At 39.6% G+C, this 13,559-nt stretch overlaps 1 protein-coding gene across 5 annotated transcripts in view; it reads right to left on the bottom strand.

Moving 5' to 3' along the window:
- The window catches only part of MOB2 (MOB kinase activator 2), a 109,605-nt gene that overhangs the window by 41,894 nt on the left and 54,152 nt on the right, over positions 1-13,559 (bottom strand). Inside the window, exons 1-2 of one of the 5 annotated variants that reach the window (XM_017726631.1) lie at positions 12,676-12,693; positions 12,053-12,117 (exon numbers count right to left, since the gene is read on the bottom strand). The exons of 3 other annotated variants lie outside the window; for them this stretch is intronic. In XM_017726631.1, coding sequence (XP_017582120.1) covers positions 12,053-12,072 — 20 coding nt within the window. In that variant the 5' untranslated portion in view covers positions 12,073-12,117; positions 12,676-12,693. Of the gene's footprint in view, positions 1-12,052; positions 13,535-13,559 lie in introns of those variants that run through there. One more of the 5 variants, XM_017726630.1, reaches the window with a different exon arrangement.

The following is a 13,559-nucleotide window of genomic DNA, read 5'->3' as shown; positions in this document are numbered from 1 at the left end:
TCTGGGGTCAGAAACAGCCTTCAGTTCTTGTCTGCCTCCCATCTAGTTACCCCTGTAGTGAACCCAAAGCTTCTATAGCCTAAAGCACACCTCCCAAAAAGGCATCTGGCTTCAACTTGTGTATCTGACGGAGAAGAAAAATCAGTTATTTTTACAGTAATTTGTTTCAATGGCTGATCACATCCATTGTTAAGCCACACATCCTTTGAGTATTTGAAACCTAGTTTTAACGTCCATATTTCCAATTATGATTGCCATCCTTTCTCTGTTACAGCTTTCTTCCCCCTCTCTTTAAACTTCATTAGTTAGATATTATATTCACCTCTTGACCTTCTGAGTAATTAAAAAAAAAGAGACAATCTCCTTCTGCCTCATTATTAGAAAGCTTTTTTTCCCCATCTTTAAATACTACAGGTTTTTTCTACCTTTCTAAAATAGAAGATATCAAAGTGCCTACTCAAAACAGTGAAAGCATGACTGCTCGAAAGATCTGGAGCTTTCCTAAAATCTTAATAGGGATGAACAAGCACACAAAATTTTATCTGGATCTCCATTCCCCAACAAATTAAATAACCTGTTGCAAGTTTCAAATGTTTTATCTTTCTAACATTCAGAAATTCAGAGAATATTTGCGTCCCAAGTCAACAGAAAGAATGCTACTTCTCATTATTTCAGCAAAGAAAGAAAAATCTATTAAATCATCAATTTACTTACGTTATCCAGAGAGAAGAGCTATAAACACAACTCTGGTTTTATAAGTATTTAATCAGCTTAGTAACAATTAGAATCATTTCATCCCACATGGGTTATGCTACCTTTGATTAAAAACCTCAAGGAAAAAAAAAAAAAAGGTTGTTTTTCTTGTAATCCATTTTCTTCAGTTTCTCACCCACAACCACGGGGATGGGAAGCCACTGCACAGTCATTCAAAATTACATTGTAAGAAACAAATGGAGAGCACATGGAAAAAATGTTATATCCTCCTTCCACATAAAATTATCATTGTGTTGCTTCCACTGTAATCCTTGAATACCCTTGAGCAAAGAGCAGTTACTGACTTGAGCCAAATTATCTGACCCAAGGGACCGTGTAGAAGGAGCGGGGAACATGATACAGCCTAAAACTTGAACGAGTTGTGTCTTTTATCTGCTAATGTCACCATTAGCATGGAAAGGCACTCAGTGCCACTTTACTGCCCACTGTCTCCAATGCCTTATTCCTTATTCTTCCTTTCTTATACTCAGAAAGGGCAAATGCCTTCTCCCATCCCTTACAAGGACCACATTCAGAGAGCAGCAGTGAGAGATCCCAAAGTAAGTTGTGCCCCCTGATTCCTTCAATACTATCCTTTGTCTTACTTTAAAAATGCTACTTTAACATACAGAACCTCAGGAAAGATAACCAACCATACCTGAACTCGCTGAAAAACATGACCCACCCTCGCCTCCCCATAAATACACTCCATATACTCAAGATCATTGAGGTGCTTGATGGATGAGAAACCCAAGGCTTATGCAAGTCAGAACTTGCAGACATTTCCCAACTTCAACGTGTTACACCTCTACTAAAAGTGAAAGCTGCAGTTTATCCTCTTTGGGGCTTCATTTACTGCCTCATTTCTAATTCCAGACAATCAGTTTCCAGCAAAACTTGAAAGCACATGCTCTCTCACCATGCAACAAAGGAAGCCAGATTTTCCTCCTTTACTGTAGACATGTGCTTTTGTACCACAACTTCTATTAGCAGATTGTTGCTTAAGAAAAACAGACTGGCAATGAGAAACAGCTCAGCAGCTTGGCATTCGTTCTACTTGTGTAACCCTTCACAAACAGCCTTGCATTTCCATGAAGGCATCAAACATCTGCTCTGTACACATACAAATATTAAATAATCCAGAAGCTGCAATGCTGTTCAAAAATCAGCTGCACTGGATACAGAGAAACAAAACCCGATTGACATTCTCATGCTTCAAGACCTAGGAGTGAAATTGAGTGACATTCTTGCAAAGAACACTGCTCAGCATGGGAACTACGTCAGTTCCCATAAATGAGAGTGATAAGACCATACACAGAGCAAAATCACACATAGCTACTTGTCCCATTGTCCCAAGCTGCCAGGACATGGTGTTAAGTACTGCTGTTAGAGGAAGTCAGAAGTGCTCCAGAACACAGAAAAACACTTGGAGAAATAGAAGACTGGGACTTCGGAATGGAGAGGAGCTGTTCAGAGCACTCATGTATCAGAGAACTGTGTGAGCAAACAGAGTGGTTGTGGCTCACCATGGTTGAAGATTACCAAAACACAATAATCTCCTCACAGTCTTGCAGTTTTCTGGCCACCCTTTGAAGGGTCACTCTAAGCAGTAAAAATAAAAAAAACAAGCCTGAGCGTTATGCCTGAAACTTGAAATGTGTAGGAAGCTTGAAGTATGTATTTGGGACAACTAGGGAACTACATTCCTACGCATGAGATGAAGTATGGTCTGAAACACTCTAAGTATATTTTTAATCCTCAGAGAGGTGTCTGTTTTGAAATTGCACTGCCATATCCCAATATGTACTTACAGGGGAGCAGACAAATTACAATTAGTTTTCAAGAACATGACAATAAAAATATTTAACCTGTATTGCAACATAGTTTGTAACACAGACTGCCTCAGCATTATCATACTTATTCATGCTATAGAGCAGATTTACTATTTATATTTATCAGATTTACTATTGATAAACTATTTTGCACATACAGAAGTAGAAATTCATACTTTTTATTTCCTCTTGAGAGTGCCATGGTAGCAAAGGTGGAAATTTCTTATTCTATCCAGATTTTCAATACATGTAGAATATAAAAAGCTCAATTTAATTATTCAGTCCACTAAATTTCTCCAAAACAGTACGAGACATTCTGCCTCCCACTAGATGTTCTTCAGAACTCCTATAGTCAGCATACATGCTGATGGCCAGAGCAAATTTACACAAAATGTAACTCTTTCCAGAGCAAAACAGAGAAAAGGGAACTATTAACTCCAAATCCACATTCTGAAAAACCCAAACCCTTACTTTTCTTGAACCATTTTTAGGAGAGCTTATTCATAGGACTTCCCTAATACACAGTGACACACTACTATTTGCCCTGTAGCTGACCATTGTGACTCCAACTATTGATCACATACCTCATTATTGACTGCAAAGTTCTCCACCAGAGAGCAAAAGTACAGGGTTTTTGATTTACAAGGAGACCATCAAGAAGAGATGTGAACCCTAACTTGGTTGAAATTGCCTCCATTAAAGTAAAATTTATTTCTGTAAACTGTAGCAGTGGATTTGACTTTGAGACACAGCCTCAATCTGTACTATTTTAAATTGGAATGCTGAAATCGGAATAACATTCAAAATTTAAGACGGGAAAAGGTTGAAGCTACTCTTTTCACAGATTATGGGACAGAATTGGTATAGCTGTTAAAAGCTAAACTAATTGACTTGGATTTGAAGAAACATGACTGCCACACCTCCAGATATCCCTCCAAGTCAAAAGAAGATTCATTCTGTACATTTTTACTGTCCTTACAGATTTACTAGGATTGCAGTTGGAAAGGGCTGCAGTTAACTTTCTATGTAGCTTAAGCACATGTTCCCTCCCTGCCACTGTTCCTTGTAAAACTCACTCTTCAAAGCTTAATAGCCTGTGACAAAAACTAATCCATAAAACTGAAAACAAGGGATTTGGGAAAAGAGCCTGGAAGAAAAGGGGGGAAATAATAACAATTTTTCCATGTTTTGAAGACTGGGTCAAAGTGGCCTAATAAGAACCACACACCCAGCTCTTTCTGTCACCTCTTGGCCAGTTTCTGTCTGATACAACTGTGCAAGTAAATCCTGAGGAGATGGGCTGTGGAAGAAGGGGCTGTTTCACGAGGGCTGCACCGAGGGCCTCTCCGGAGGCTGCAGCTGTCCGCAGGCTCTCGCTGGGCTGGCAGCTGCCGTGGGCACGCAGTCACTGCCTGGCTTTTGTTTTTCAGAACAAGGAGAAAACACATTTTTCCCCTCCCTTGTCTGGGAAACAGGAAACAGATTCTTATAAAGACTCTCCCACATACAGACTGGGCAGGAAAAAGGTGGAGTTTGGCAACATTAAGATTTGTTCTTCAAATGCAGACCAGTAATTAATGTAAGGTAAGTGACAGGATGGCTGAGCTTACTAATGTTTACTCACCCTGGTGCTGCTGTTTTCAAATGTATTTATATTTCACACAGACTTACCCATAAATGTGAAAATCAGTTATTTTTACCTGAGCTTTCAGGTGGTGAGACTCTTGCACAGACTTTATTTACCTCTACATAAATGCAACGAATGCAAATAAATACGTCTTTTTCAATAACTGTACAACTTAATTCGTTCTTATGAGCCTTATAAAGTGGCTAGACATTTTTATCCATGTTTTATAAACTATGCCTTTTCAAGTGGAGAATACTGCTCCCCAGAGCACAGGAAAATTCTACACCTCCACTTCAGAATCCATAAGCCAGTAGTAATATTGTCTTTAGCTCAGGGGGAAAAAAAAAAATCATTAGGAGAGAAATGTGTGTGGGTTTTCTAGGAAGGTCACTCACTTGGTAACTAATTTGTATGTTCAAAAGGACAGACCTTGTTGATCAAATGTGTATCAGGAACACATATTAAAAATTAGTAACAGAAAAATAATTAACATGAACAGAAAGAAAGTTCTCCACTGGAAAAAAACCCCAGGATGTTGGTTTGACACTATTTGTTATGAGCTACCCAAGAAAAAGTCCTAAAATAGCTTGATTGCATCACATACTAAGTTTGAGATGTTATTCACCTTTATAGACAGCACCTAACATCCAGACTGCTCAGTATCAGAGTGCTAATCTGGATGGCAATTCACCTCTCTTTCTTCAAAAGTCATATTCCAACCATCGAGAAATTAAAAAATTTTTGGTGAAAAAATTAAATGAACCTGCAAAACATCTGGTTTCTTTCAGTGCTTGTCAAGGTCAGACTGAACAGTCTTTTAGAGCTTACAAAAAAAAAATTTTTTTAGTAATCCTAAGTGCAGTGTCTTGAGCGTATTACAAAACATAGCATTTAACCCCATAAAAATATTTAAATATATTCAGTCAGTGTAATTCCTCTTCAGTGTTCTGTGAGCCATCACTCATTACAAAAATCCTCTCACAAGCTCAATGAAATCAAATTATAATGAAAAATGATTAAATGCCCCACAGAAAATGCCTTGTTACTGTATCTTGAATACACCCATAATTAAAACTGACTGGGAAAGCAAACACTTGTCTTGAAAAATAATGTTCAACACTTTTGAGTAATGTAGCTGCATGACTGCTGGGAAATAAAGCACCCAAGCCAATAAACCCAACAGGCACAGAGTCAGCAGCAGTGGTGCTGCAGCTCCCTCTTTTTTTTGCATCTTGCCAATGCATGAGGTTCCTTACCCTTAGCACCCCTTGGCATCACTGTGGTTCTCTCCCACATAGAACAAGTTAAAGAACTCCCATTTCCTTTTAGCTAAGCTAGCAGCAGTAAGCAAAGTGATGGTTTATGCCGCATTGTTGGCAGGACACAGCTCTGGGAATTAGAGATTTTTAAAAATCATTAACAGGTTTTTCTTTTTCTTTTTAGCTTAAAAGGGGACCATACCCAAGGGCAGCTACAAGGAAAGAAACTCAGTTTACATCATCATTATTATAGGTATGGTTTGACAGTGGGCACGGGAAGAAAGCATGCTCCCATTATCTTTTAATAAATCTTTTAAAGCCTGAATTCACTGAAAAATGCTTTTTAAATGGCTACATTTAAGACTATTATGCAGTATCCTTTCACAGCAACAACCCATTAAAAACCTCGAGTCCTCAGAGCATCTTAGGGAGAAGAACCAGAAATAAACTGTCCATTGCATATCAAGCTTCTGTATCTGCAATTCACAGTAACTGGTATAAAAGCTGACAGTTAATTTACTGCCCCTAGTTGTTGCTAACGAGCTATAAATTTGGCTGCTAATAGTTCTGGTGTAAACCAGTTAAATTATATGGCTAGTTTTAGTGGGCACTTCTTACCCTGCACATATGCAACTTCCATTATAAGCCCTGACCATACTACGTACTCCACAAAGCAGTTTACTGGGAGGGAGGGAGGGGGCAGAGAAAGTGCCAAAATTTTTTTTTTTAAATTAGGCATCTGAAGTGTTTTGTTGTTCCCCATTCTGGCCCAAGATTCTTAATGGAACATCTTTGTAATACTCAAATCCTAAGACGAGCACTTCCTACCACCTGAGATTCTGTATAAGAGCAAGGATGACACTTCTCTTGAATTTGTGTCACAACGTTGTTTTATATCAAGAGGTAAGACATTTCCATTAAGTAAGTTCATACACTACGGGGGATTGGAAAAAAAAAAAGAAAAAAAGGAAAAAAATAGAGGGAGAGAAGTATACACACACACAAGACCTGCAACAGCACATTCTGGAGTTCTGAATTAAATCTTTGCTTCTGGTACAGACTAATAAAATATCCATGAAGAGTTACTGTTAGCTGCATGTGGATGAGCTATGAGACTGAACATAAATTCCTACAGGCTGATCTTTGATCTAAATATTTCTGAAAGGTGGGAGACTAACTGATCAGGCCAGTTTTAAGAGTATTTATTAAAATGAGCATACTTCTGTGCCACAGCCTTAATCACTTTTTCATATTAAAAAAAAACAAAGCCAAAGACTTTTCGGACTAAAATATCAACTGGCATAATGTACTACAGTTTCAGAATTACATTATAAAATTATTTTACACTATATGCCCCAGTGATCTGTATAACTGACGAAGAGGTTACCCCCCCCAAAAAAAATTGATATTTAATGTAAATACTTATTTTCTGTAAGTCATCTGCAGCATTTGCCATCAGGAAGGCCCAGTTCCAAATCCGTATTTGGGAATAACACTATTAATACAGCAACAATGACTCACAGTGCAAGTTCTAATGAAATCTTTTATTTAGAAGCATTACATTTATAATACTTTCCCCATATAAGGCTTGCAGTTTAAGCCTTTACACATACATTGTTAGTGAATATAAAAATGTTTAAACTACTTTTGAATGCTCACGCATGCAAAAACAAATCCAAAGAAAACACATGTAAGATCATAACTCTTGTGTTGTAGGACAAATCCTACGTGCACAGCTAGGGTGAATAGAAAGGGCAATAGAATCACAGAATACTGTGGGTTGGAGGGGACCTTAAAGGTCATCCACTTCCAACCCCACTGTAGTGGGCAGGGAACCTTCCACTAGACCAGGCTGAGAGCCCCATCCAATCTGACCTCGAACACTTGCAGGGATGGGGCATCCACAACCTCCCCATAATCTGTTCCAATGCCTCACCACCCTGACTGTAGAGAATTTCCCCTGTTTCAGTTTGAGCCCCTTACTCCTTGTCCTGTCACTACAGTTCCTGATCCCTCTCCTGCTTCCCTGTAGGCCCCCCTCACATACAACAGGAAAGTTGCTGTGAGTTCTCCACACAACCTTCTCTTCTCCAGGCTGAACAGCCCCCAACTTTCTACAAACTACTTTCTACAATTTTCTCGGCCTGAATAGTTTAAATAGTTTAAAGGGGGAAAAAAAAATACTCCCAACCCTCTATAAAACAAACACCATTCCTGAAGGTTAAGATTAACTCAAAGATCCAGAATTACAGTTCTAGAAGTGGTTTGGTATTTTGCACTGTATTTCCAACTTCGCAAACATAGAGTAAGGTGGACAGTAGCAGGACTGCCCAGGATGCATAAATAATGTCAAAATGTGGTGGAATTGCTGCAATTGGTAAGCTGCTGTCACCACAGGGTGACAGGGAGACTACTGACAGTCCTGCTGTTTGCTTTCAGGACCCCTGCATTCATCACCACCCTCTTTCTCCAGCTTTTGATGGCTGCCTAACTGCTCCCCAGTTCCTACAGTAGAGCCAACAGTAAAACAAATGGGGTATCCCTGAGGCAGAGCACAGGAGCCAGAATCTGCAGGAATGAACCTTCATAGCACAGCAGGGCAGCAGTGGTCAGAAACAGAAACCCTTTCTGCGTGTGGGAATTGGTGCAACACTGAAATCCTGTCCCCATCATGTGGCTATGTCACTGTGCAGTAATGGAATGGTAAACATGGGATGCAGGGGAGTGGAGTGGGAGACTTGGGCAAAGCATTTTATAAAGGAAACTTCTGCTGTTTATAGAATGAGAGTATTTGTCACATTTTATTTGTCCTCAGGGGCTGTTCTCCCTCTGTACACACCCAGCAGTCAGAGCTGCCTCAGATCTCTACATACTGGAACACCATCCCTGCATACATTGCAGCAACCCTCCTGCTCCAAAAAGGAGCAAAATAAGGGCATTTTCATGGCATGTGAGAAGCCATCTCACTTTGTAACTGAGGCATGTGAATGAAGATCACTGTCAGCTTCAGAAAGTGTTTCAGTAAACCTAGAACTAAGTTACAAATGAGGAAAGGTCTACAGCTGACCAAGAAAGTACTAAGGTACCTCCAGTCAGGCAGAGCTCAGCCAACAGTGCTGGCATTTTGCACCTTGGCTTGCATTTTCTGACACCATAAAGCATTCTAAAGACTACTCTCCAAAAAAAGATTCCCAATAAAAAAAAACCCTGAAGAGGCTAATCTACATTTTTGGCGCTAATCTGATAAATTTGTGCTGTGCTTTCCAAGGATAACAGTCTGTACTGCTACCCTTAGATTTCCCCTTTTTTCATGACAGAAAATGTGGTAATTTGGGAGGACTGTAAAGCAGTTCAAACAGCTGCTTCTCTTCAGATAAGATATTTGGGTGTTCATACTACCTCTGTCTGCCAGACGAGCTATTTCAATGGGCTTTCATGAGCTGTTTGTCACATCCTTCAAAGATATTTTTCCTGCAGTTACAAAGAGACTTAATAAAAAGGCCTTCTGAAACAGACTTACTATGCTCTTTCCGAGTTCTACTTTTTTGGGCAAAACAAACATCAGATACTACTTTTTCTCCTTGGCTTGCTTTACGTCAGTACAAGACGGAAGCACACAAGAAAAACAAATTCTTTTTCAATTTCAGTGCTTGGCTCAAAATCAAAAATCATTAGTTTAAAGCAGTGGCTTGGAGAAGAGGAAACATCTTGGGGCCAACAATATTTTTTATCAGTCAGTGAGCATCCATTAATCATTAAGATATTTCAAAGTATTTTGTCCCTGTCCAACTTGAATTTGTTTCAAGGCAGTGGTTAGCTCTGTGATAATATATAACCACCTTCACGTATGCACAGACCCGAGATGAATGTGGGGGGATGGGGGGGGGAATCAAAAACCCAACAAAAAATCCCCTCCATGCAGAGCGGAACTCAAAGAACATTTTCACAAGGGCCCAGGGCAGCACTGAGCAGGAAAAGGGGTATGTGGAACTATTTGAACTCTCAGGTGAAACATCAATGCAACAATGTCACAAGTTAAACACAAACTTTTTCTAGAAAATTGAGCAAGTACTCCTCAGCAGCACAGGCATTGAGGTGCTAAGCTGCAAACACCGCATTTTCAAAGCTTTCACCCCCACCAGATTCCTGAATGCACGATCTAGCTATGTTCTTTTGGCACTTAAAAATGTCCCAGGAAAACATGCCACACAGCACTTATTCAGCCATGCAGAGTCAGGTAGGGCAATGATGAGAAGACGAAAATTATTTAATTAACATCTAAATGTTTTACTTTGTGCTACATATTTGTTTCAGCAAACAATCTCTGGCACGTGCTGTTCGGTTCCATCACCATAGGTTTGGGATGGCCACTGTGCAGGAGTCGCAGAGATTATTGCTCAGTTTTAAAACAGCCATCTTCACACAGTTGTCAAGCCGGTAAACCTGAACTTGCAGACCAGATGTGGTCACCTGGCCTTGCCAAAATTACCACAACAAGCAGAAGAGAATCATCCCATGGCTCTCCGGCCAGGGTCATCAGAAAGCCCAGTCTGGGTGCAATTTTTACCTTGTAGACTGTTGGCCAGTATTCCCCATGCTATTGGGAGGGAAGTCAGCCAGTTGCCAGCTGTCCAACAGAGGTCTTCACTTCTACAACTGCACAATCTACTTACCACTGCAGCAAAGCCTTCCTGCAGAGGGCATGGCCATTGTGAAGGGATGCCACAAGGGCACAGTTCTGTCTGCACCACTACAAAGGTTATAGGAATGCACAGGCCTGTACATTATGAGCTAAAAGACACAGGCAGTTTAGACCACATGACCAAAGTTCAAGCTGCATATTTGTTTCGGGTGCGTTGAGGTCTTGTGAAATTCATGCTTGGATTTACACCCTTCCTTAAACTCAAGTCATTAGGAGAAAAAGAGGAAATAGATGTGTAGTAAACAATATTTGTTATTTGACACCCCAAGAGCCTGCAGAGACTTACACTGAGTATCACTAATTCCAAATGGTAAAGGGACAAGAGAAGACAAAAGAAGTAATAGCAATTGGAAAGAGAAAAAGTTGATGTTGAAATGATTACAGTGCCAGTGCATTTTTCAGTGTCACTGTGTCACAACACAGCACCGAGCAAATAAAGGAATATCTCCCAAGCGAAGGTGACCTTCAAAAGAGATCATTTATACAAAGAAACTTGGCAATGCAAAGAAATACAATCAGCATATGGCAGGACTGCACACAACAGCAAAGCTGACTTAACAACACAGTCAAAGGCATGCTGGCAGGTAAGATTTCTACCTCAGTCTCAGTAAGATAAAGTGGGTATTCTAACTCAGTGTCCTCTGATGAATCTCAGCACCAGATCCCTCGGTCTCCACAAGCCTGACCATTACCCACTTCAACAAGCAAGAGCAAACATGCTCAAGTCCAGTGAGATCTGCTCAAAGAATACCTGTTTCTATAAATCACTGTTTCTAAGTGAAACTCTGGATTTTAGTTGCATTTCCCATTTATGTTTGTGCAGTTCTTACACCAGTGTCAAGTGAGGTACGATGGAACAGTGACAAGCAAGGCAGGGGAGGCTTTTTGCTGTTATTAGGTTTGAACAGATCTTCAAGTATTTTAGCTCCCCTTGCAATCTCTCTCCCCCTTTATGAGTTTACAATCAGAGCCTGACCAAATCATACCCAATGAAAAAAACTATCATGATGACTTTTGCTACACTTCCTTGTTTACAACCCCCTTTTTTTCTTGTTTGGTTTTGGGTTTTTTTTTGTTTGTTTTGTTTGTTTGTTTTTTATAAAAAAGTTTTCATGCACTGCACTGTAAAGAGTTATTACTGTGGGGGTAATAATACTGTATTACTCCCATGGTAACTATGTCCCCTGCATGTGCAGGTACGTGCTGCAGCAGCAGCTGTATCTGCCCTACAACACCCCACCCCAATGAGCTCCCCTCTCCTCAAGTGACCTGCACAACAGGGTGCCTCTCCACCTGACAAGTGGAACACGCTGTCCCAAACAAAAACCCTTGAAGATCAAAACAAGCTTTTCTGCTGACATGGCAAAAGTTTAGGCTAAACAGGAAAACATACTTGAAGCTCTTTTTCCATTACCTTGCATTATTAAACCATCTAGGCAAGAGATAAACATAAAAGGAATTTCTTTAATTAGATAAATTCACTCCTCAGCATCTGTTGTTTAATAAAGTGAAGCACATCAGCATGTTAGAATCAGATAATATTGAAGTCTCCCACAAACTCACAGCTGAAGCTACTTTTTCATGCAAGCATTTGGGTGCCACTGGTTTTACTCACTGTAATACAACACTTCCAGTTAAACATTTGCTGTAAAATGTAATGCCAGGTACATACTGGGCCACAACAAGTGAAATTCCTTAAAATGATTATGCATCATCTTGCAAGTCAGAACAAGGCAGAAAAGATGCACAGGGTGATCTTGCACAATATATTTCCCTGAAGTTCTATACCATGCATTTATTTTTAATAAAACTCAAATCAGTTAGATTGTGCTTCTTGTAACTAAAGTCTAAAAAAATTAACATAGGCAATATACATTACCTTTTGCTCTTCAGCATCATTTCTTAATTGACTCTCTACGACAATCTCTCAAAGGTCAAAAACCTCTGCAAAAAAGCCAGGTTAATGAGAACATATTCTTAGCCTCTATCTACTACAATCCCACTAAGGGACAAATTCATTTTACAGCTTAAAACCAAACACTGTAAGATAGTAACTTTCAGTTATGTTTGATCTTGTATGCAGTCAGATAATGGCATTTTTATTACAGTCATTAAAAAATGTTAAGGATGTGCCAGGAAGATGTTAACACCCATCTACTTTGACATTAACAAAACCTAATCAAAACCAAATTTTAGAATTTTTAATACTCAAATTTAAACCTATTTTGGCAAAGCAAAGGAGCCTTCTAGGTGGCATTGTGCAAACCAGTGCAGGCAAAAACCAGTGCAGTCCAGCTGAACAACACTGCCGAAGTATTCACAATCCACCTGGGCTTCTCTCTGCCTCTCCTCCGCAGAGATTGCCACTCAGCTGCACCGTGGACCGTGAGTTTAAAGCAACAAGGCACCGTAGGGTTAGTCTGCACACCTGTACTCTGAAGCACATCCAAAACACATCTGGGCTTTTCAGGAGCACAGCACTAAGGCAACTGCAGCACTTACCACAGCACTTACTCACGACAGAGGGTTAAAAGCAGCTAAGTGAAGTGACACTCCAAGACTAACAACTTTCTTCGTTTGTCAAGTCACCTGCCAACTGCAGATAAACAGTTACCACTGCACAGTGGAAGTACAAGTCCTCTTCAGACCAGCTAAGCTGTGCTCAGGAATGAAACTTACATCATATGAAGACACACAAGAATCTGCTTTAATAAAAATCAAATGCATTATTAAAAAAAAAATTTCACCTGAAAATTCTCTTTTTTCAATTTTTATAAGATTCTTTGAACAGGGAATATTTAATTCGTTATTGTCTTTCCAGTTATGGTATATTCTCTGTTACTGAGAAGACGTAATAGCAATCAGAGAGAAATAAAATCAGTATTTTTAAAACCACAAAGCTGGTTAGGTAACTCAGAGTAGTAGTTTCAAGCGGTAAAAATTTAGACTAATTTTTCAGACTGGCTAAATTTAAAGTAATTTGTATTCCGTGTCAGGGAGCATCACGTTTAATGAGTTTAGCTCTTTTTTGTATCAAAAGCTGGAAAATACTTAGAGTAATTGCCACAGGCACTCCTTCGGGAATCACGGAGTTCGTAATGTTTCAGTTCCTAATACTTCAAGGCTTTACTGAGCAAATCCACCTCATTTTAACATACAGACAGCTTTAACCTGTCCCCACCAAATGCACACACTATAAAAGCAAACCTAACAAGATGCAGAAGAAAACAAGCTAAATAAGCTGCACATTTCCTATGCTGTGATCTTCTGTTCTTTTCGAGACAAAAGACATGGCCAGTATTTCATGTACCCTGTCACTAGAAAGGAAAATAAAGGCTTCTGTTTTCATGTGGTTTTAATGATGAAGTTTCAAAAGAGGATGCAGG

This window comes from Corvus brachyrhynchos, unplaced genomic scaffold (assembly GCF_000691975.1).
Source record: "Corvus brachyrhynchos isolate BGI_N302 unplaced genomic scaffold, ASM69197v1 scaffold62, whole genome shotgun sequence".
Classification (NCBI taxonomy): domain Eukaryota; kingdom Metazoa; phylum Chordata; class Aves; order Passeriformes; family Corvidae; genus Corvus; species Corvus brachyrhynchos.
Note: the sequence above shows the minus strand (reverse complement) of the source record. Positions and strands in the feature narration are given on the sequence as shown.